The sequence below is a fragment of the Ischnura elegans genome, chromosome X (assembly GCF_921293095.1).
Source record: "Ischnura elegans chromosome X, ioIscEleg1.1, whole genome shotgun sequence".
NCBI lineage: Eukaryota > Metazoa > Arthropoda > Insecta > Odonata > Coenagrionidae > Ischnura > Ischnura elegans.
Window position 1 is genome coordinate 49,912,052 of NC_060259.1, and position 22,690 is coordinate 49,934,741.

General features: G+C 39.5%; 1 protein-coding gene across 1 annotated transcript in view; it reads right to left on the reverse strand.

The window, feature by feature from the left end:
• The window catches only part of LOC124171099 (aquaporin-11), a 30,300-nt gene extending 13,779 nt beyond the window's left edge, over positions 1-16,521 (reverse strand). The window contains exons 1-2 of the mRNA XM_046550242.1: positions 16,435-16,521; positions 2,906-3,114 (exon numbers count right to left, since the gene is read on the reverse strand). Coding sequence (XP_046406198.1) covers positions 2,906-3,104 — 199 coding nt within the window. The 5' untranslated portion in view covers positions 3,105-3,114; positions 16,435-16,521. The remainder of the gene's footprint in view (positions 1-2,905; positions 3,115-16,434) is intronic.
• Between the last annotated feature and the right edge of the window lie 6,169 nt (positions 16,522-22,690).

The window sequence follows — 22,690 nt, forward strand, 5'->3', positions numbered from 1 at the left end:
ATATCCCACATAATTTAGGCGAATTCAGGCAGAGAAACACTGTAGCCTGGACGAGGAGAGGTACTTCCAAAAAAAATGTTCTCTCACGCAGATCTAAAATGAAAATACGTGTCGCAGCTCGACAGTGATTTCTACACGATTCAACGATTTCAACACTTCCAATTCATTTCTACATGAATATAAAAACAGAGGATTCTCCAGCCGGATGAGATGTTACCCACAGCGCATATAAATGGGTTTAAAAAATCGACAATATGGCTACACTGACGGATGAGCGATTCGAATGCGCGGGAAAATGAACTATAAAAAGGGATTTAACCAAAATTTATAATACTGATGATATGATTAATCGAGTTTATAACTTTTAAAAGTTATTCCTCGAGAATGCAAATACTCTATGGCAAGTACTGAGAATAAACGGATAGCTCCGCATTCATTATCGTCCTATGGGTATTTCTGAAAGCCGTTAATAATGCACCATAAGTGGAAGTATTCATCAAGATTCTACGGGACCGACTGGGTTTAAGCTCAAACAAAACTACACGGAAATCTATGCATTCCCTTTTAAAAAAGAACCCGTATAAAAGATTACCCGTACATTACATTTACCCGTACATAATTCCCAATTAATCACACATTTTACGATTCACTCTGTGTTTTGACCAGAACTGTTTGACCTATTTACCTATTTGACTTTGATGGGTGATGGTGGAGCTAAACTCAGAATAAGCCATAGGCGTGTGAATAACACACATTCAGGGTCGGGGCCCAGTTTCTTTCCCTGGGCTAAATCATGCTTGAAGGATTTGCGACGCACCTCCTTCACCCAAACACGCTTGTCTTTCCAATAACAAGAAAATTCCACAAGGCAGCCAAAATGCCCGGCATTGTGGCCATTTCGTACTCACTAACTATGAAAACAATGAAATTCCACTGCTCCCTAGAATCATTGAAAACATAGCCCCTTTGTCCAAAAATTGTGATATATATAAATTTTAGATATTCTACCCCCAAATTTTCACGTACAAGAGTTTTTCGGAATTGAGTACCATTAATCAACCATACCGAATGCGGTATTTCAAAAAAAAAATACTTACGGCCAAAACTTCGCAATTAGAGAAGTGTTACCCATTTCAATAACCACAAAGCAATGATGACAACTAAAAAAACATACGTATGAAGCGGCGATTTTATACGCTGATGTGAATGCAAGCGTAAATTTATGACATTTCGGCAAGGATGAACGGTGAAATTTTATCACGGGTTCACATACATGTAAAAAGTTGCTGAATTTCCCTGTGTGTTCTTTCAAAGACACCAGCAACTCACGTTACCGTCCACTCGTATGACGTTACTTTCACCATTATATAACCAGGGTAGTATCAGCGGATGTCATTAATTATTTTAAAGGTATTAGTGCTCATAAAACATTATACGTTTACATGATTGAGAGATTACCAGACGATGTACATACCACATCTATTTCACGAATACTCAGTGGATTAGGCCTCCTGAGAAGCATATTTTCATCCCTTAATAAAATAATTCTTGAGTTTTCTCAGAACTGTAATTGAATAAATTATTATCTCATTCGCACGTTCGTTAAGTCCTTTCAGATCACCGTGAGCAAGAGTATTGAACTGTTTCTCTTTTATAGAGTACCAAACAACAACGATGAGTTTCCATGTATTTCCCTTGTCACCCGTATCATAACCAGCTCCCAAGGGTCACCACAGCCATACTACTCTATTGAACATTCTACTTTATTCTACAACAGCCCAAATTTTACCACAAACTAAATCATATCATGTAACCAGTCCCGTTAGAACGGTAGCATACGTGCCCGGGCTAAGAAGAGTCTTATTATTTTTGCGTATGTAATAACATGATTGATTTCGAAGAGCCAATGTGTGAGTGACTTAGAACGAATGAGTGTATGTGTGTAATGTGGTATTTCCAGTTCATTTCCCCCTACCCCTATTTCTTCTACCCCTCCAAGGACAGTGGTCTCAGTCCAGTATTTGACAGCCCAGTTGATACGTAGTGCAGCTTACTAACTGATGTATTCCTAAATGCATGTTTCTGAATTTTCTAAGCACTTCCAACAGCATGTTTTGCCTTTTCAACCTTCAGAGGCAGATGCCACCACCACTAGCATATAGATTAATCCGATAGATTTTGTGTCATGATTAGCGTGATTGTTGCGTAGTACATGTCAGTAGAAAGTAAATTTAATCCTCTGATGCATGCTGGTGATGATTAATCCCCTGCCAAACACCCCTGTTAGTGGCTTGCAGGGTAATACGCAGATGTAGACGATGAAGATGAACAAGTGTTCGAGTGAGAACTGCCGGGAAGAACCATCCCCCACCCCTTGAAGGAAGTGAAAGAGACTCCCTCCTCCCCAAAACAACCCCCTAATTATTCTTCCCTTGTCAAGAGATACATGCTGGAATAACCCTCGCCTACCCCAAGATGAATGGGACGTTGATTCCCTTCGCTTTTCCCAACACTCATTTTCCCTCTGTGCAAATGCAATAAAAAGGGTGATGTCCGCGAGAAATAACGCATTATGAGAAATTAAGTTCTGTAAAAGGACTTGAGTGAGCAAAAATAAACTAATAGAATTACTTCATCGGAAGCTATTCGAAAACCTTAATATGCACATCAATCAAACCAAAAGATACACCAAAAACACTCATGGCACAAAAACAATATTCAGGAACAAGGAATTTGTTAGCAGGTTAGCAGGAAGATAATTCATTCACGAAATATTATCAATTTTCACTTGCAAAACTTCGGCACTCAAAACATTTTGTACTGATGCCAAGGAAGGAAAATTAGTTTTTTTCTTTCGACGTTTAGGGGCAGGTAAAAGAGCTCTACTCGCAATCAGTGCAAGTACCTATAATCAGCTCAAAGCAGCATCCACACAGTTCCGCCGCAGCTATAGCTTCTTCTATGAGAACTTGAACAAATGGCACATCTCCAAACGGGTATGCTGCTTCGTAATACGACTTTACTAATCTTCGTAGACCACATGCTAATGCTGATACAAGTCCAATCCATAGTAATGAGATGCAGAAATCAAAGGCTGACGCCATTTGGAGCAACCTAAAATTAACACGGCAAAGATAAGTAACGTTGGAGATTGGAAAGAAATTGATTTTAATTCTTTGTTGAATACTTTAGATTAAATTTAGCGCTTTCATTTTTTAAAAAATCATCGACACTGATTCAATAGGTTTGAAGGCCTCTGTCCTTTATACAGGAAAAGTAATGTTTGAGAAATGAAAATAAATAGTATTTATTTATAAAATGAATGTATGCATTAACAAATCCTCCGATAACAAACTGATTACATAGGTCAAAGAAGTCAATGACCCATTCGAGGAAATATCCTTCCCTTAATGAGAAATACCCAAACCTACTGTTAAAGTTTTCATTTTCTCAAGCTCAGCATATGTAATTATATTTTATTTAATATCCAATTAAAAATTTACAATTATCCAACAAAAATACCATTCTATTTTTTCCGAAAATTGGAGAAAAACATAAAGAAAACCGTCCCACACAGTACTAGTTGGGGAAATGATCCATGTGAGAAAATGATTACCATATTGAATTCCAGGAATCCGAAAAATTATTTGATACCGTGAATGGATAAGGTGCTAAAGACAACGGAATAAATAGCTTGCATTAAAAAGACTGAGATTTATCTACAATCTGTACCGAGACCAAATGGTGTCAAAGCACATGCAAGAGAGAAGAAATGTAGAGTCGAAAATTAGCAAAAGGGTCCGGAAGGATGTAACATTTTCCAGCATTCTTCAAGACGTATACGAAGAAAGTAACTTAGAGAAACGAAAGAAGAAATAAGTTTAAAAACAAGGAATTGAATTACTGCATAATTAAAGAGAGTGTGTAAACAGTGAAGCACACTGGTGCGAAAATGTGAACACAATAGTAATAAATATATTCGAGGTAAATGAATATGAAAACATGCTACGCTTCACAAACGATATCGCAATTGTAACAGGTGACCCACTTGCCTCAGTGAATACAATTGAGTCGCGTGTGTTGAAAACAATATGAGAACCTAGATACATCTACGGGGAAGAAAGAAAAGAGCGACTCAGATGAGAGATAGGAGAAAATGGATTCATTGATATACTTGGCAAGTACTATTACCTGGGGATAAAAAAGCACAACAGACATCGTCAACTAACCGAAGCTAAGACGTCATTTGTGAAAAAAGGCTGCAAATCAGCTCGAAATTAGCTTAAGACTGAAGACAAGAACACATCTCGTGACCACATTCTTGTGGGCAGAGGGATTCTACACATCCAATCATGAATTATTTGAAAAACTGGACCACCATAGTGAAAATAGTGGACCACAGTGAACTGCCACGTGATGAGAGGCAACGTTATGGAGGGAAAACTGAAGGAAAAGTTCCACAAGAAAGAACAAGAGATAAGTACTCAGTAATTCAAACGAAAGGATGGTTTTGTTAGGTGAGCGAATAGACAAACCATTAGCGCGAGACATAGATTCGGGGTTACACAGGCAACCGTTTCCTTCCTCTGCTACAGTTGCTCAGATTTCTTCCACAAGTTCAGAGAACATAAATGGAAGCAGAATTTTTGCTTTGATGTCTAAGATATAAAGTGAAAGAGAGCACCGTAATGGTGATATTTGAGACTTATTTCCTTTAGGCTCACTGAATTACTGTTGACACCGAAAGACCAGTTTCAATAGGATAGCGCAGAGCTCGTCCCGAAACGAGCTATTGTATCGTGAATATCGCATAAATAGACAACCCCTTCCAAAGTAAACGATGCGAAACATTTCTTTGGCTCTGCCATATTCTCCTTTAGTTTCCACGCGGCCCTTATTATTTTACCGATAAAAATCACAGGAAAAAGCGGAGAAGGGCATTCAGACACTTAAAATACAGGATACATATTTTTTCTGAGGGAAAAAGAAGCGATTAAATGACTGTTTCGCCATTGGGGACTGAAATGTGTTTTATGCTTCTCATTATTCTCCCATACATGCCCTTTACAATGCAACCTATACACTTCAATCTTTATTTTATTCCACTGATCTTCTAAGTCTTACATATTGCTCTCCTATCTGGTCTATAGTGTGTATCGAAACTGGTCTTGTCATTACATAGTTATATAAGCATGTAGTAGAAATTTGCATTTTATTCAAAAGCAGATGATTGCATTTTATTCAACAGCGGATGATTTTCTCAATACGCCCACTAATACCATTCCCTCCACCTTGTTCATCCTAATCACATCACTTTTAAGGACGGTTATGGGAAAAATAAGCGAAAACTTAAGCACTTTTTCTCCATTTCTCATTTTCTCCAAAAATTATCTACATGGCTCCGGGGCATTAATAAAAAAAATGAACGTGTACTCGACGCCATCTAACACTCTCCTGTAGAACTTGACTTTCGTTTTTCGACGCTTTTCTCGATCAGATTTTAAGTTTCATTCCTCCACACCCGCTCTGTATCCCGTGCGGCTAATTTCCATGCTTTGAAGAACTAAAAGTTTCTCATTTCTTCTACCCCTCCTCTTTACTCAACTCCCTATATCCACACTTCCATTCCTTAGCATTTCCAGTTAATCATTTATAATGCTTTCCCTTTCAAATCTGCAATTCTACTAGGTTTTCCTCACTACGTTTCCTGTTATGCATTATTTATCCCTCCTAATAATATAGATGTGACTTGCTCGCCAACGGGTTAGGCATTTAATTCGCCTATTCTAACTGCTACTTTAGAATGGGTGTTGACTCGGAACCTGAAACGTCGGCTGGCTTTGAATTTGGTCGGCCCGAGAAATTCTCACTCATACGTGCCTTGTGATTTATTTATTATTCTCAAATATGCCTGTGCATGTCATCAACTTCATGAATTGTTACTCGGCCATTGTAAAACGGTACTTCTCTTGTATCTTGGTATTCCTTGAAATTAAAAGAAATCTGATAAATTCTCCGTTAAGCCACGTGCATCAGTTTACAAGACAAGAGGCCGAGATGCGAGAAAAAGCAAGCTAGAAAATAGATTCGGAAAAAAAAGGCTCGTTCAGTCTGACCGAAAATCGTAATTAATTAAAATAATAGGGGATATGGAAGAGAAAGCAAAGTTACGACGAAAAATAAAATCTTCTCCATTCCATCAATCTCTCATAACTTCAAAATGAAAAAAGAAAAAGGTTGTAAAAAACGACAGTTGAAGCCCACTTTTCATAGATTGGTAACGTTGGGTTGGTTTATGCACTTGTTCAGAGGTAACCAAAAATTGGAGGAAGGAATCACTAAAACAAATATTGACAACAACGAACCACGCACGGCAAATATACGCGCCGCCGACGAGTGCTGGAGAAGCGGTGAACCGCTGTGGATGATTTTGTGATGTTATCAACTTATCCGCGAAGGGGCTAAGGCCGTTAATTTTCCCAGCGAACATCTCCATAGTTAGGGGACAAATCAAAAAACGGGAAAATGCGGGTGCCTTTATTTTCCAAAATCCATCACAATGAGCAGAAAATCAAAATGGTGAACGATCCCAATAGATAGATGTCTAATCGTTAGCTTAAGTCAAACAAAGCAAACAGCGAGACATTTCTGTCTGGAGCCATTGGCCCCGTGCTGCCCTCTTCTGGAGAGTGTGAGAGAAAAAAAGATTCTTCCTAATCTGGTCTCGAACCAAGGCCCCTACAGGAGACAAAATTCTAGACAGCAAATGGGGTCACTCAAACAGACCCGAAATAGAAATTCATTGAATGAATTCGATAGATGAAATATGATACTTTGAAAATAAATCCTCATATAGCAATTCTCTCATGAGTTAAAAATAAAAAATGAGAGAGTTAACACCCATTTTTCTTGAGCTGGTGTCGTCTTTAGAGTATTGTTTATTTATTTTTTCGGATAGAACCTTTCATCGAGGGAAGGGATCGCTCATAACTACGCACACAACAACAAACCTCGCAAGGCCCACGAACACGGCCAAGGAAAAGACTAAGGAAAAGACTATCTCCGCATGAACTCGTGACGCCATCAAATCATCTGCGAAAGGGCTAATTCAATCGAATTTTGGCCGATTATATCTCGAGAAAAAGGCAAAGATCGAAAAAGGGAAAAACATGGGTATCTTCAATTCTCAATTTCTCCAACAATCGACACTGAAAAACAAATTGGTAAATGAGTCCATTGGCTAGGGCACTTGATCAGATAAGTGGCTCCGGTTTGAGCACTAGTCGCTACGAATGGTATTTCCCCAAGCATTTTGGTACGTCCAGTGCACTTCCGAGTGACTCCTTCAAGCTTCGACGCGGATTAGTGTCAAAGTAATGAAATCTTCACGGGTTTTCATTCGGGTAAATGAGTTCAAGCCTTAAGAAAGCTTCATCAGCATCATTCGCCGAGATGACCAACGTTATAGCACATCCCACAATTACCCATAGTCAAAGAAGAGTGACTGTAGGAAATTATTATATATATATGTTTAAAATGAGAAAGATACTTACAACGGTAAGAAGAATACAGAATCTCCGATCCGTGCTAATTTACTTACAGAGAAATGAGCCGTTGAAACAACATTTGAACGTCCGATGGCCATGTCAAAAAGGAAATAAGGTTGTCTATGCCACGAATATTCCGACAACAGGCGAGGATTGCTCACTAAAAAGGGAAACACCCGCTCCGGACTTTTACTGAAGGAGCTCTACACGGAACAAAAATGTACTGGGGAAAAATCCCCCACAATGATGATGCCTGGGACATTTGAGAGCGAGCCTAACTGAGAATGCAGGCGAGGGCAACGAGCAGACTCCACAAGTGCATGGACCAGAATCGATTCGAAAGACCAAGCGTTCCCTCCAGTGCGTAGACTCAGAGGCGCCGGTGTGGCGCCAATGGGTCCATGCCAAACATCGCGGTGGATACACGGAGCTCTGCACCACAGCAGCTACGCACGGGGATTCATGATCAGAATTCATACGTTTTGGTTACCTCCGACTGCCATATGACTGTCCTGAACCAGAATAGGGTAGTTTCCTTCACCAAAGAAAACGAAAGGCATTGATTGCGATTCGTTACCCACCATTAGTGTATTCATAATACACAAATTATTTGGTTTTAGAAATACCGGAGTAGACGAATGGCAATGGTCAATTTTTATCCTCATTTGAAAAAGGCCAGATTGGCGCCCATGCGATGCCACTCCACGTGACGTAACAGGGACCTAGTTTCTATACGAGTAGATAGGAGTTTTACATCGTCCGAGATTACCAATGCAGGCATGAGGCACAGAGCTCAGGGAAACATGTCTTAATAATCACTTATTAAAACTGGCTAAGATCGGAAAGTTTTCTTCATTTGATAAGGTACTAATAACCCTTATTTAAGCCAAATGCTACCAGCTACCAGGGTACTCTGCTACCTGCTAGCATCCTGCGTCGTATCAGCGCTCAGAGCCTCGCCCCAAGGTCACCTCCCTTACGGCAGCGGGAACCAGAACGACGTCACACGGAGTTTACCCGGCATTCATACTTAGCCGTCGCGTTTTCGCGCGCTTAAAAATTTTCACTTTTCATTTAATCGCGAAAAATATTTCATATTTCATTTAAAAATCTAAAAGCGTGAAATACGTACTCCAGGAGTAATAATCTTTCGATTTAGGCAATAAAAAAGTAATAGTAAACCACCCTATCAGATATTTCCCAAAATGCTTACACCAAGGATGGACTTTATTACAAAACAATCATTGAGTTTACCCAGGATTTGAACCCGGACCTCCCAATTGCCGATCAAGTATGCTCCCAGTATGGTAAGGTTTATGTTAGTTCCAGTTTTATTAATCTTCGTGTCTAAAAATCTTACAATATGATATTCAAGGCTTTTTCAAGTCTTCTGAATACTCAAGCTTTTTGAATTATGTTCAGACCATTTATTATTTTTGATCGTTCCACGACTGTCTTTTTAGGCGTAAACTATACCTAAATACTCAAGTCGGCGATTACATTGCCCTTACGAGAAAGGCTCCCACTAAGTGTGAGCAAAAGCGAAATGACGTTTCTGTCGACAAGAAAATTTAGGCCGGCAGCTACCGCACTATTCCGGACATTTAACTGTATGATAAACAGGGTTGATAGAGAGAAAAGCCCAATCGCACAGAGACAGCAAGGAATAAACAAGCCACCGTTACAGTGCCTCACGAAAACATGGTGGAATCAATTCGCGAGTAACTTCCCCCTTTTTTACCACAGCAATGTGGGATATTATTATTTCGTAAAAATAATGGATAGCTTCGGAGAGAGCGTGCTTTTGTTCCATGACTACCATATCGATCACGAAAAGAGAAGACGAGTCGCTAGGGCATGATATCGGCCCCAATATCATACATTTCCATGGGAAGGCTTAAGGAGCTTGGATCACTTGCGTCAAACGCTCCATGGGTAGAAATACGTGAAAATCGCGCTTAATTTTTATTTTATCGCACTTTCAATAACAGTTAATCGCATTTTGTAGCGTCTATTTTTTATTTTCATAATGAGGTAGATGACGATAAAATGTAGTGAAACACAGTTATATGACAACATACAGAATATTTTAAATAATTATGTGATAGAACAATAATAAATTAAGGAATAAGACATATAGTGGTGGAGGTGCAGCTTGCGCGCGCTTATTTGTAGTTCGCGGCCACGTAGAGTCCCAGCCAATTAGCAGCTGGCCATCGCTCACATGCTTTAAGCGGTGAGTGTCGGCGGGGCATTTAAACTGCGCTCGGCACAAAAGGTACGAATTTTGCCGTCGAAAAGGCAAATTTGCGTAAAAATATCATAAAAGTCCAGTCATCGCATCTATGTCGCATTTATTTGCGCACATCGCATCTATATATCGCATTTGCGATTTTCACGCATCTCTATCCATGAGTCGCGCTGCATAAGCGCACCCCGAAAAAACGATATCAAAGTCATACCATGCATGGGATCTTCGGGTGAAAATGAAAACACTGTGACGTCAGTGGCGCGGGTTGGTGTTAAGATCAACTGCCACATTGGTTAAGTGGATAGAGGGTCGCGTCTATTGACGAGTATGACCCAATAAATGTAGTCGCACGCAATGCTTCAACGAGCTCCGACCAAAGCCAAGCATTCTCGAAGCTCATCCTAACGAATTTACAGGTAAGAGTATGCTATTAAAATCTGAATATTCTCCATGTTGTGAATATATTTCGTATAGTATAAAAGCAATCACTGCACTGGTACAAAGATCATCTAACGGTGCAAACATCAATATATTGATGATACACACACGATGTCTCTTCCTTGCGCTCACTTAAAAGAATAAACGCAATGTTTACATTTTCAACCGGGGATCCCATAGATGATATGGTTTTGATATAATTGTTTCAGGTTGCGCTTATGCCGCCGCAGGAGGAACTAGGCGAAAAAATACAGTGGCACCACTCCCTTTCGGACATTAACAGTCAAGAAAAATGTATCTTTAATCTAGAGGTTACTTAATCGTTTTATAATGATTTTACCAAGCAAGTTTTCTTTAAAAGGAATCAAAGGCAGGCGAAAGAAATAATTTCTCGTCAAAAATCAAACTTGAATAACCTATTTCAAATTGATCAGATATCATCGTTATGCTCTACATTGGGAGAGTAACTGCCAGAAAGTGTGACAGTAGAAAATGAAGTCCTGAAGCCATTGTTCTATGTTAGGCTTATAAAAGCCATGAAGACCGAATACCGTGGTAAGAAGGGAAATGAGACCGTTGCGTTTAATAAAGGTCCACTGCCATCAAGACCCTCGCCAGGGTCAGGCGGCAGAAGGCACTTTTTACCGCACAGAGTGGTACGAAAAGTAAGCGGCTGAGGTAGCCGAAGGATTCCTGGGACATCCTCATCCATGTTCTCCGTGAATGCGGTTAATCTGTGCAAGTGAGACCATTTTCACTTTCCTACTTCCTATAGCTATCCTATGCTCATGATGTCCGTTTAAGAAAAATTTTCAAAATGGTTCCCTAAGTGGGAGTGTCGGAGCACAAAAGGTTAGATCCTTAGGCAAAAGAATATCCTTAAGCTGGGTAATTCAAAACTGTCCCTTTATTAACGGCGAGTGATGTAAGTGACAGGTGTCTCTAACCAGAGGTTTTACCGTTATACTTCTGACGGACTTTGATCAAATATGAAATGGCCTGATATACGTAATATATATTCCTATTTAGTGAAAAAAACCGCAGACTATCCAGCGGCGAATCTCCAAGGTGTCACCTGCAAGTGCACACAGCATGCGAATATTCCAAAGGGTAAAAAAAATCATTTGGCTTGACCGGGAATCAAACCCGAACCTCCAGAGTTCATGATTCCCGATTGAAAACAAATTTCCCAATTTGAAAGTACAATTTCCCATTTCAAAGAAAAAGAATTCCAGAATCATCAAGGGAATTCCCGATCAGTAAATGTCACAGTCAAAGGATTTTGTACCTTGCAATATTTCTCAAATTTCATTTCTCATAAAAATGTACATTTTTGGGGAGGAATATTTAACTTTTCGGATTTTAAATAGTGCTCCCTAAATGATCAGAGAAGAGTTGAAAATGTAGTTGGCGATCGCTTGCATGTAGGAAAGCAGCGAAATCATACTTTGGAGTGCAGAAGAGCCGAATTTCTTATCATTGGAGGATAAGTAACTGATGAAGACAGAGAGGCAATGAGTGATATGCCGACTGAAACATGCCCTAGAGCCAGACTTGGGTAGTAACTTTTTTCGGGACGTATAGCAAAAATCTCAGAGATTCTTAGAGACTCCTAAGATTCTTGCAAGCCTTGAATATGGGTTGGGCACCTATCGGTAACCAGCCGAACCTACTCCAAGCGTATTTCATGAAGACCGGTTGAGAAACAAAATTAGCGCTAAATTAACCGTTCAGAGAGCTTAGCGTAAGATTACCTTTCCCTCTCGCTATAGGAAAACACCATCAAAGCAAAAGTTGACAAATTTTTTGATTGATTGTCAATTACCCCGAAATTTAAATGATTAGCTTCATCCTAGTCCTTTTGTGATACTATAAGCTAATCCTTCTACAATAAGGTAAATCGATGAGAAAATTAGCGTAATACTTGATCAATTTTTAATTAGCGCGAAATTTCTTGAGTAAGCAGTGTCGCAGTCATTTGTTTCAGCGCCTTCCTTCCGTTTCTTGTTAACTCACGTCGTGAATCATGGAAGCATTTCAAGAAGAAAAACAAAATTCATGTATATTTTAAAAATAAACGCCAGAAAAGGTAAATAAAACAGCTAAGGAAGACACAATCTAAACTGTAATACCCTGTGTACGGCATTGTGCTTTGAATTCCCAAAAAGGTATAGATGGCGTTCAGTGCGCATAATTTTTTACGAACGCCCTAGAGCTGTGAGAAATTTTTTTTTCAGGCATGTGATTAAACTTTTCCGTAAATGTTTCTACAAACCGGCTTAAAGCCTAGTAGCGTTGGGGAGTGCCTACTAGTCCATTGACACCTAGTTTCTAGTTTTGTCAGTAAACCCTACTATTTACCCCCTCCACCTTCCACCTTTTTATCAAAATTATGTCTTCCTTTCAGCGATTACGATCAGCTAAAGCATTGACAGGCTTTAAAAACATTTCAATAAGGAAATATGTTTTAAAATTTCATGAAACATTACAGATAGCAGATAAGAATTGAAAAACATGGTGAATTAGTACCGCCAGGCAAAAGATACTTCATAGCAAGGAACCGCGGTCAAAGAAATCCTACGCCACTTTCTTATATACATGACAATTAATATTTGGCCAATATTTATCAATGTATTTTCACTCCATTGACAGCAAAAACATAAAAACTTTCAACAAGAGATTAAAGCTCTATTAACCAGTTAAGGTATGAAAAAGAAGAAATGCGTCGTTCCTAATATCGTTTTGCGATCTATATCCTCCTCTCTATTTCTAAAATTTCTACTTCTGTCACTTCGTTCTATTTTTCGTGCTTGAGAAAATTTTGACGTATAACTGAGTCCACTGCAGATGTCATATTCTGAAGGTGAACTCCAAGGTCACAAAAAAGCAGCGCATCGAATACTTTTGTTAAGTGTCTATAATTCCAGGGTTAAATAATAATATGAATGTGACTTGATTTTTAGGTCTCAAAGGTCACTACATAGCCCAATCACAAAAAATATCGACATCCTTGAGTAATAATGAAATATGCTGATGGGGTCTTTCACTCACTATCAGAACAGAAATAGCTATCCATAGAAAGAATTCGGTGTATGGAAAAATAAGGTAAGTTACGACACAAAAAGCCTTCCCCCTCAATCCATTTAAGTGTAAGTTTACAATAAGAAGTAGCGAAATGTGCCGCCCGCTTTTCACGTCATTACAGTTCTAGGTCATTAACTCATCCAGGGAGAAATTTTCATGGATGTTGAGAATCGCTCACAAACGACAATAAACCACGCTAGGAACTTGCACTTGCCCGAGGATTAGCTAATAAGCGATGAGTCGCTCGGTATTTCGGCATAAAGAGCATAGTAGGTTAAGGAAAGTAATCAAGTTATCAGCAAAAGGGTTAAGGCCGTCGAGTTTTAGCCGCAAATGGCTCAAAAAGTAAGAGATAGATCGAAAAACGGAAATATACGGGAATCTTATTTTTTAAACTGTATCACAATCGACAGCAAAAAATAAATTTGGGAACAAGCCCAATATTATATACTGTTCTCGAGGTATACTGTTCTATAGATATTCTATACCAAAATATATTCGCCCGTATTATTTACCAATCTGGTAATAGGAATGCAACTGCAGCACACAAGGTAAATAAATTTTAGACGCTAACTTAAAGGCGCTTCTTTTCACCTTTATTTCGTCTTCCTTCAAACCAAAATTCCTACTTCGATTGATGTTTTCTGACCTTGAAGAATATGCCTGCAACCTAATCAGCGTTGAAAGCAAGATCATGCTGCTACAGGAGATTTAAAGGAGTAAAAAGGCTAATATTAAGGGAAGTCTCACCCATACGCTCAAAATTGAATGAATGGCAATGGTCATGTGCAGACGGATTCCAATTTTCGCCAAATAGACCCAAAAATTTTAGCCTAGGTTATCCACCTATCAACCGAAATCACACGCAGAATTGGACACATTTAATACCTAGGACGCCGAATAACCAACGATGAACGCAGCATGAAAGAAATAGTAGAATAGCTCAGGCTAAGAGGGCTTTCTACAGAAATAAGAATCTTCTTACAGCTGAGAATACAAGCATAGAATTAAGGAAACAATTCATCAAATGCTACACATGGAGCATGTTTCTCCATGGGAGCGGATCTTTGACGTTGACAGCTGCAGATAAGTCAAGAGCGGAAGCATTCGAAATGTGGTGCTACCGAAGAATGATAAAGGTAAAATGGATCGACCGAGTATGTAATGTGGAAGTTCTATGAAGAGTGGTTGAAAAGAGAATTTTTCCAAAAACCCTAAGGATAACTTAGTAAGCCACATTATGAGGGATGATGAAAAAAATCGTAGAAGGGCAAGTGGAATGGAAGATAAGCAAGGGACGGCCCCGAATGAATTACATATGACAGGTTATAAAGGATGTAAAAGAGAATAAATATGCCACTGTGAAAAGGCTAGCGGACAGGAGAGCAGAATGAAGAGCTGGGTCAAACCAATTGTAGGATGGTTGACTTAAGATGATGATGATGAGATACAAAATTTTCATCCTAGTTTGACCATCTCTCTACCGAGATCACTCGTAGAATTTAACACAATGAACACAAAGACTTCTCTAAGATGGATTAAAAGCAACATAGGAACTCAATGATATTCACGTGTTCAGCAAATATTGTTATATTTCAGGACACATCAATTTTCCTCCCTTCCAACATTTTACTCACGCTACGCGTTTCATCACCAATGTAAATTGCAATTTCATCATTGAGAATAAATTCCACTACACCTTGCCCGAAGCAATACGTCAGACACGGAAAAAATGGAACGGAATGACACTTTATCAAGACAGCAAAGAGACAAGTTACCAAGATAGAAAACAAGATAATAGGATGGAATCATAACTAATCCACTTTGAAACCAATATTACAACATAAATGAAAGCTCTACGGCGTTATAAAAGACTCCCCTTAAACACATGCAGAACAATTCTGCAGATCGACGAAATAATTGCAGGAAAATAGCATTTACCTCAAAAACTTAATTTTCATTTTATCTAATAACCCGTCATAAAAAATACCGGTTATTGTAGCCACAGAAGTTCACAAGCAAACAGCATCAGGGCAAAGCTGTTTGGCAAGTAAACAAATGTATTATAAAATAAGTTTTTCTTAAGATGCTTGGCCGATTTTCTTTGCGACCTATCTTATGGAAACATGAAAGTCAAAAAAGCAAAAAAATGATACAGAAATACGTAGGAGTCAGTTTTTAGAATGCTTTACTCGTAATGATGAATATTAGAACACACATGACAGAAGAATTGTCTGCCCTGACGACCATAATGTTAACTTCAGACTCACCGACAACCAAATGTTGACTCGAAGAATAAAAACGATGAGCCAAAAATGTCGAGTAGTGACTTTTCTGAGCGCCAAACACAAATGAATTACAATGTAATAAAAAGCTTCGTAGTGGTTCACAGGCAAGTGGGCTCTTTCCAAGAAAGCATTTCACGCAATAAAAACACGAATGAATATAACTTTTTTGTGCATCAAAAAATTTTCTAGATGCCTTATCGTCGGCAGAACAACATTCGCTCCTACGGTAATACCGTAGCAACAGGCTGTTTTTCGCCATCAAGCTTTTTGATATAACTTCGTAGTAACTATGTGCTCAGGAAGAGAAAAAAAACGGACTAGCAATGTTTCAAAACAAACAGAACAACTTCTCTGAACGTCACACAAACAGAAATTATACAGGAAAGGCGATATTCAACCAATATATACATCACTCATTCAACGATTCAACACTACGATTAGTTTGGATTGGTGAGGGTAGAGCTCCCCACCCTCAAACGAGTAAATTTGCATACACTCCGGGGAAGGACACCATATCCCTGGATCACCTCATACTTCGAGAACTTCTTTTGAGGGTGTTCGAAAGATTCGCCAAGGGTTTGACCCCAGGAGCATTGATCAGCATACCAACCCTCATCCCGCTGGTCTGCCACACTCCCGACGTTCCCAGATATACGACATGATTTACGACAAAAAGACGTGAGCAATCGTGCACAGCGTAATTGCTGTCAACCCAACAACATGAAACGCAGTAGTGGCTCATAAAAACGAAGGAGTCAAAGCAATCGAGTTTCCTAAAAAAATACAAGAGTGAAGCAGAAATGTCGTGTTTTCCGAAAGTAAATACCTCGGGCAGGTCCCCTGTCGGTATCACACGAGGATAGCCTTCCGTCAGGAGTGCGGACGATGACTGATCTTGGCCACCATCGCCACTCACGTTTGGCAATTGTCCCGCGCGCCCAGCTACATTTAGGAGGACGGAAATGGAACGGCCGCGGGCCGCGTCCAACGGCCACAACAGCTGCGGAGACGCGCTCTTTCGCGAACGGCCTCACCGCCGACTCGACTCGGGGAGTTGACGTCGGGCGGATTCGTTCATTGGCCGAACACGTTCCCTACACGTCTCGTTCACCAAAATTGACAGGTTCAAGGATTCGTTCATTTCCCAGGTGCTACACCTTCAATTTCGCGGTGAACACGGAATTTCCGCCTCTTTTCACACTTTTACTCGAAAAATGATAGAAAAGAGTTGCTAAATGATTCCCGAATACGAATTCCCTGACTTATACCTGGCAAAAGTCTTAATTCCCCGACTTACTCTCTCCTTTATATAACTGCATAACATTTTCCCTTGTTTCGGCCAATCACGGCCTACTTCACCTATAATTCTAGTTTTCCCGGGAAATCATGTCGTAGTTCTTGCGGATTACTCAGAGCAGCTTGCATTGTGTTCCAAATTTTTGAGAGAGAAATACTGCGAATGTGAGAGCGAAGAAGAGGAATTTACTACCAGAATTTGTTGAAGGTATGAAAACATAATAAACATTTGGCGAAAAAGTGCAACAATAACAAAACAATGCGATATTTTCAGAATGTTTATTTGCCCAAAATTACGATCAAAATGGTTTAATGCAAAATTATTGTATTTTAAAACGAAAATTTACCTTTTTACCTTCCCATGTCAAAGATGCAATTCCTCAGCCAGCCGACAGCGTGGTGGCTCTTTCGATTCGCGCGTCATAATATAAATTTTCCCTTATGCCGTGGACGAGATTCCCCTACTGAAAGAAACACTTGCAATTTCCCACGATTATCAAATTTATTCCGATCTAGGTTTCGATAAAACTTCATCCTCTTCAAGATACGGAATGGTGCGTTCTTCATTCAATTTATGCATTTTAATTTCAGAGAGGGAGAGTAAGGAGGAGGAAAAGGAACAATCTGAAGATGAAAGTGAAGGGAATAGAGAGGAAAGTAAAAGAGGGGATGATGATTCCTGGAAAAACCTAAAATGCTAGAAATTTTAGTTACTTAAATTGCGGTAAAAAAGTATAAATTGAATGCACTACACACCATTTTGTACCTTGAAGATGATGTAACATCGCAACCTAGGTCGGAATAAATTTTATAGCGGTGGAAAATTGAAAGTGCTTCTTTCAATACGAAAAAATTACACTATCACGCTCGGATATACAGATATTCCCTGAAGTTCCCCTCGTTTCCCGTTTCCATGAACACCAAAAACCTTATAGAAGCCTCAACTCCCTGAAAACAATCCTCCTTGGAATTTGTTACCCATTTTATAAAAAAACTGAGGCTCTCAGTTATTAATGAGATTTTTTTCGAACTACATTCTACGAAACTTTTATCCATTTTTTCGCTCTACCATCTCTCGTTCCACGAAAATACTCGAAACAAAGAAAAAAGAACCACGCGAGACTCATTCACATGGCCGAGGAGTATCGGAGAAATGGCAACCCGCTCGGCATGAGTTCGTGACGTCATCAACTTATTTGGGAAAGCGTTAAGCCCATCGATTTTTTATCGGGAATGGCTAGAGAAGTAGGGAATGGATCGAAAAATGGAAATATATTTAAGTACGGTCAAAGATCAACTACATAACCACTATGAAAATATTAGGTGATGTCATGAATTTTGAAAAAGTAAAAGGTTACAAAAAACACCGCTCGAACGGGATTGATGCGTCCTTGTAAATATAAATCATGAATGTAGATAGATAGTAATGTATTATACTCGCGACACGAGATGGCCCAGATCCACTTCATTGGAACGAGTCAATACCCTAAGCCTGATTCGGTCCTCAAGCAGACTCGTACCTACCGAACGATACACCCATAGCATGTCTACGGGTTGCCCTTGAAAGTCACGCCTCGCGGTTTTGAACGGAAGACCCACAACGGGGAATTTTCGCGCTAGAGAAAGCCTGAGGACGACGTGCAAACTAAGCAGGTCAGGAAAAAATGAAATCCTACACCACCTTTGAAACAGCGAAGATCTTAGATAGAATGTAGTCAAGCAGTGAAAAGCCATCTGTCAATATTAGATCTGTGCACACTTGACACCATTTAAGGAGTGAACTTTTCCGACAGAGGCAATTGAGCAGCCATTCTTCAGCGTAAACGTCGCCCTTACCACCACTACCGCCTATACATATATGTATAAAATGCTAGCACGAGACGTTTCCTTGCCTGTTTGTTTCTTTACCTCTTTAAAAAACCTGAATAGTAGAGGCATTTCCATTGTAGGATTCCAATCTGAGGAAGAAAAATAAACTTTTCATACAACAAATTAACTTAAATAATCAACTAGGTTCAATACACTGAATCATCATCAAGACTAGTGGTGAAAGAAAAAATGACAGTTCGTTCAAATAGTAGAATGCAAAATTAACGTTATAGGAAGCAAAGTTTTTATTTTCCTTTCTCACCAAATATGTAATAAAATTAATCCACAGGGTAAAAGTTACTCCATGAACTTCCAGCATCCAAAGTTACACGATAACAAATGGTTTCGCAACGATAACTTACTCACCAAATACTTACTGCATACAAAATTGAGACAGGCAAATTTTAAAAAGGGTCTACTCTATGTAACCTCAAAACTTCAAATGGTAACATAATTTATGAGAAAGTAATTCGTCACGAAAGAAGACCGGTCGAGCGGGAGTGAGGCATCCTCTCGTCTGCATGACCAATACCGCCATTTATTTTTATTATCCCCTGTAGTCAAGGAATTATTCAACACTTGAATTATGGTAAAATGTGAGATTTCTCAACTAAAAATGTGATTTTGAGAAAAATGCGGAGCGTAAAAGGAAATCGCTCCAAAGATCTAGAAACTACTTATTCAGCGACCCGATTGATCTCAGCCCTCTAGGAAGGCCACTTGATTTCCCCACCGGATTGTCGTCTACACTGCTGCAGACGTTTCGGAAACATAGTAGGTTCCCAGCTTCAGGACTTCGAGTCGGCAGCAATGTCAAAAATAGCCGGTGGAAAGCACGAGTAACTTTCCTAGACGCTATACGCGGGTAAAACACAAGCAGCACCGTACTCAATTATTAGGAAATAGATCACTAGGAGAAGGCCTACAGGGCCCAGAGGTGGAATTCTGTAACTCGGAGATGCGGAGAAGCCAGTTCTCTGTCGGGAGCTAGTGCGAGCTCCTCCACCTCCGTGGTTTTCCGTCTGTTTTCTAGCTGTTTCCGAGAATACATTCACAAAACTGCCACCCCTGGCATCGCGCTAGGCCCCTCTTCCGTATATTTTAGTCAATACAACTTTGTTAAAGAGGTAGAAATTAACAATAAACCCCTTAGAACTTGGGTAAGAACGAGCCAAAGGATATACTTCGTTATGCTTAAATTTGAGATTTCTAGCCCGACATGGATAAATTATAAAATGTGTAAAATGCATTATTGTCAACATTATTTCCTTCTCTACGGTTAGGTGGGCTAAGATTTTCTTCAGGGTAGGTCGCCATATTCAGAATGAGTAAAACGTTCTCATGGACTGATTTTGAAAAATCATAGTAACACGGGAATGTAATAAAGGTGTTATATTTCGTCGATCATCATTTCGGCTCATCGAACACCAATTTCTTTAACGGTCATTGTAGCCATTTACTTAACACACATTGTACAAAAAAATGCATACGTGGTTATATATTGTAACGGGCCGCGGCCTACCTCTTAGCGCACGGAGCCCCTAAGGAAAACCCCGGGAGGTGGGAGGCGTGAGGGCCCTCAACGAAGGGGATGGGGAGAAGGGCTTTGGCCCATGTAAAACGGGAAATAAAGAGACCTCGAAGTGAGTGAACGTAATTTCTACTATCCTTCTCCCGCCAGCCGGCGTTACAATATGTATAATCAATACCAACGGCGGTGTATTAACCAACACTGAGATAACACAATTCCGTTTTGACCATCACTATCAAATTCTCATTCATTCATATTAAATAGACAATAGGGTGGTTTCCTATTATTTTTTATTGCCTAAATCGAAAGATTATTACTCCTGGAGTACGTACTTCACGATTTTAGATTTTTAAATGACGATACCTATTTTCGCGATTAAATGAAAAGTGAAAGATTTCAAGCGCGCGAAAACGCGACGCTTAAGTATGAATGCCGGGAAATATCTCCGTACGTCGCATTTCTGGTTCCCCCTCCCGCCTTGTGAGGTGACCTTGATCGAGGCTCTGAGCGCTGATAGGACGCAGGATGCTAGCGGGTAGCTGAGTACCTTGCTGGCTGGTAGCGTTTGGCTTAAAAAAGGTTTATTAATACCTTATCAAACGAAGAAAACTTTCCGACCTTAGCCAGTTTTAATAGGTGATTATTAAGACATGTTTCCCTAAGCTCTGTGCCTCATGCCTGCATTGGTTATCTCGGACGATGTATAACTCCTATCCTCTCGTGTAGAAACTAGGTCCCTGTGACGTCACGTGGAGTGGAATCGCATGGGCGCCAATCTGGCCTTTTTCAAACGAGGATAAAATTTGACCCTTGCCATTCGTCTAAACCGGTATTTCAAAAACCAAATAATTTGTGTATTATGAATACACTAATGGTGGGTAACAAATCGCAATCAATGCCTTTCGTTTTCTTTGATGAAGGAAACTACCCTATTACGTTATTATTCACATATTAGCATTCTAAATTCGCGTTAAGTGTGCATTTTAAGAACTGCCTGTAGTAAAACTAAGAGATAACTAATGATTTCCTGAATATTTATGAATTATAAAGCACATTAAAATTGAAAGAACAAACACTGCGAATCGTTATTAAGATCACAAGCATTCGCAAATACTTTCAATCAAATATTTCTGCAAATTGAACCAACTCAAAATATTCGGGGAATATTAACTATGTTTGCCAATTTGGACCACCTCAGTCAGTCGTTGTGTATCCATTTTGTTCTTTTCTCTGTCAAGTTTTGCACAATAGAAATTACCATTAGTGCGTTTCATATGGCTTCTCTGTCTTCATTTTCTGGCTGTAGTTTAAGTAGTTAATGGATCAGAAAAAAGATGACTTTTTACAGCACGAGAGACAACTTAGGTGATGAAGCTTCAAATTACAAAATAATCTGAACTAATTCGTGCTCTACTACTATCGTTACAGACGTCTCTTCCATTAACTGCAACATTAGCACCACGAATCAAACTCCTACTAACCTCTCCTTAGCACTGCGGTATAAATGCCTTTTTTTGGAATTTTTTATTTCCTACAACATTAATTAAATCTACTTTTTTCCTTCCCTGCATGTATTCAAGGCAGGATTCATGTCTTCAAAGGGTCTATTTGCCACTAACATTTTTCATCTTTTATCCAAACTTCCCTTCCACTATTCCTCTTGACTCTCGATAAAAGAATAAATAGCCAAAGCGTACAGGGACCGTAGTCTGTATTTCGTCGGTACCGCACCGGTCGCTTTCCCTTCCCAGCCCACCGACAGCACATCATTCCGTACCGACGACTGTTTCCATACCGACGACGGCTAATTCAGCGATTCAGTATGGTCGTCGGTATCAAACCAGTCGGTACGGTTCCCCCTCCTTCTCAAACAGGGAAAATCCGAATATATCCGAAGTTAGAAGTCATCTAACGTGTCTCCACCAATGAAAGAAGGGTAAAAACAAGTGAAGACTCATTGGCACAGTTTGTTGTCGTCATTCTCAATCTTTTTATTTGCGGAAATTACGACTTATTGCTAGATTAAGATAAACGATATTGGATAAGTTGTTAACAATGCTTATATAATGTGTGGTAGTAATGCTGTACCTACAGAATCGAAGGAAACAATATTACAACATCACAATAAAGTTTGTATGTGATGGAGATTGTTGTTGCTGGAATGAATTATTGAAACTATCCTTGGGATCGTAGTTTCTTTTTTTTAATATTGGTTCCGTATACTGCTATTTATTCATGATTTGGTAATATAGTTTTCATTAAGTAAGTTCCGTCTAAATGTTATCAACGGAAGGTTATGCCATTGGCACCGTAGCAGACCAAAATAACATACCATGGAACGTGAACGTAGGATTCAAAAGCAAATGTAAATGTCATATTAGAGGAA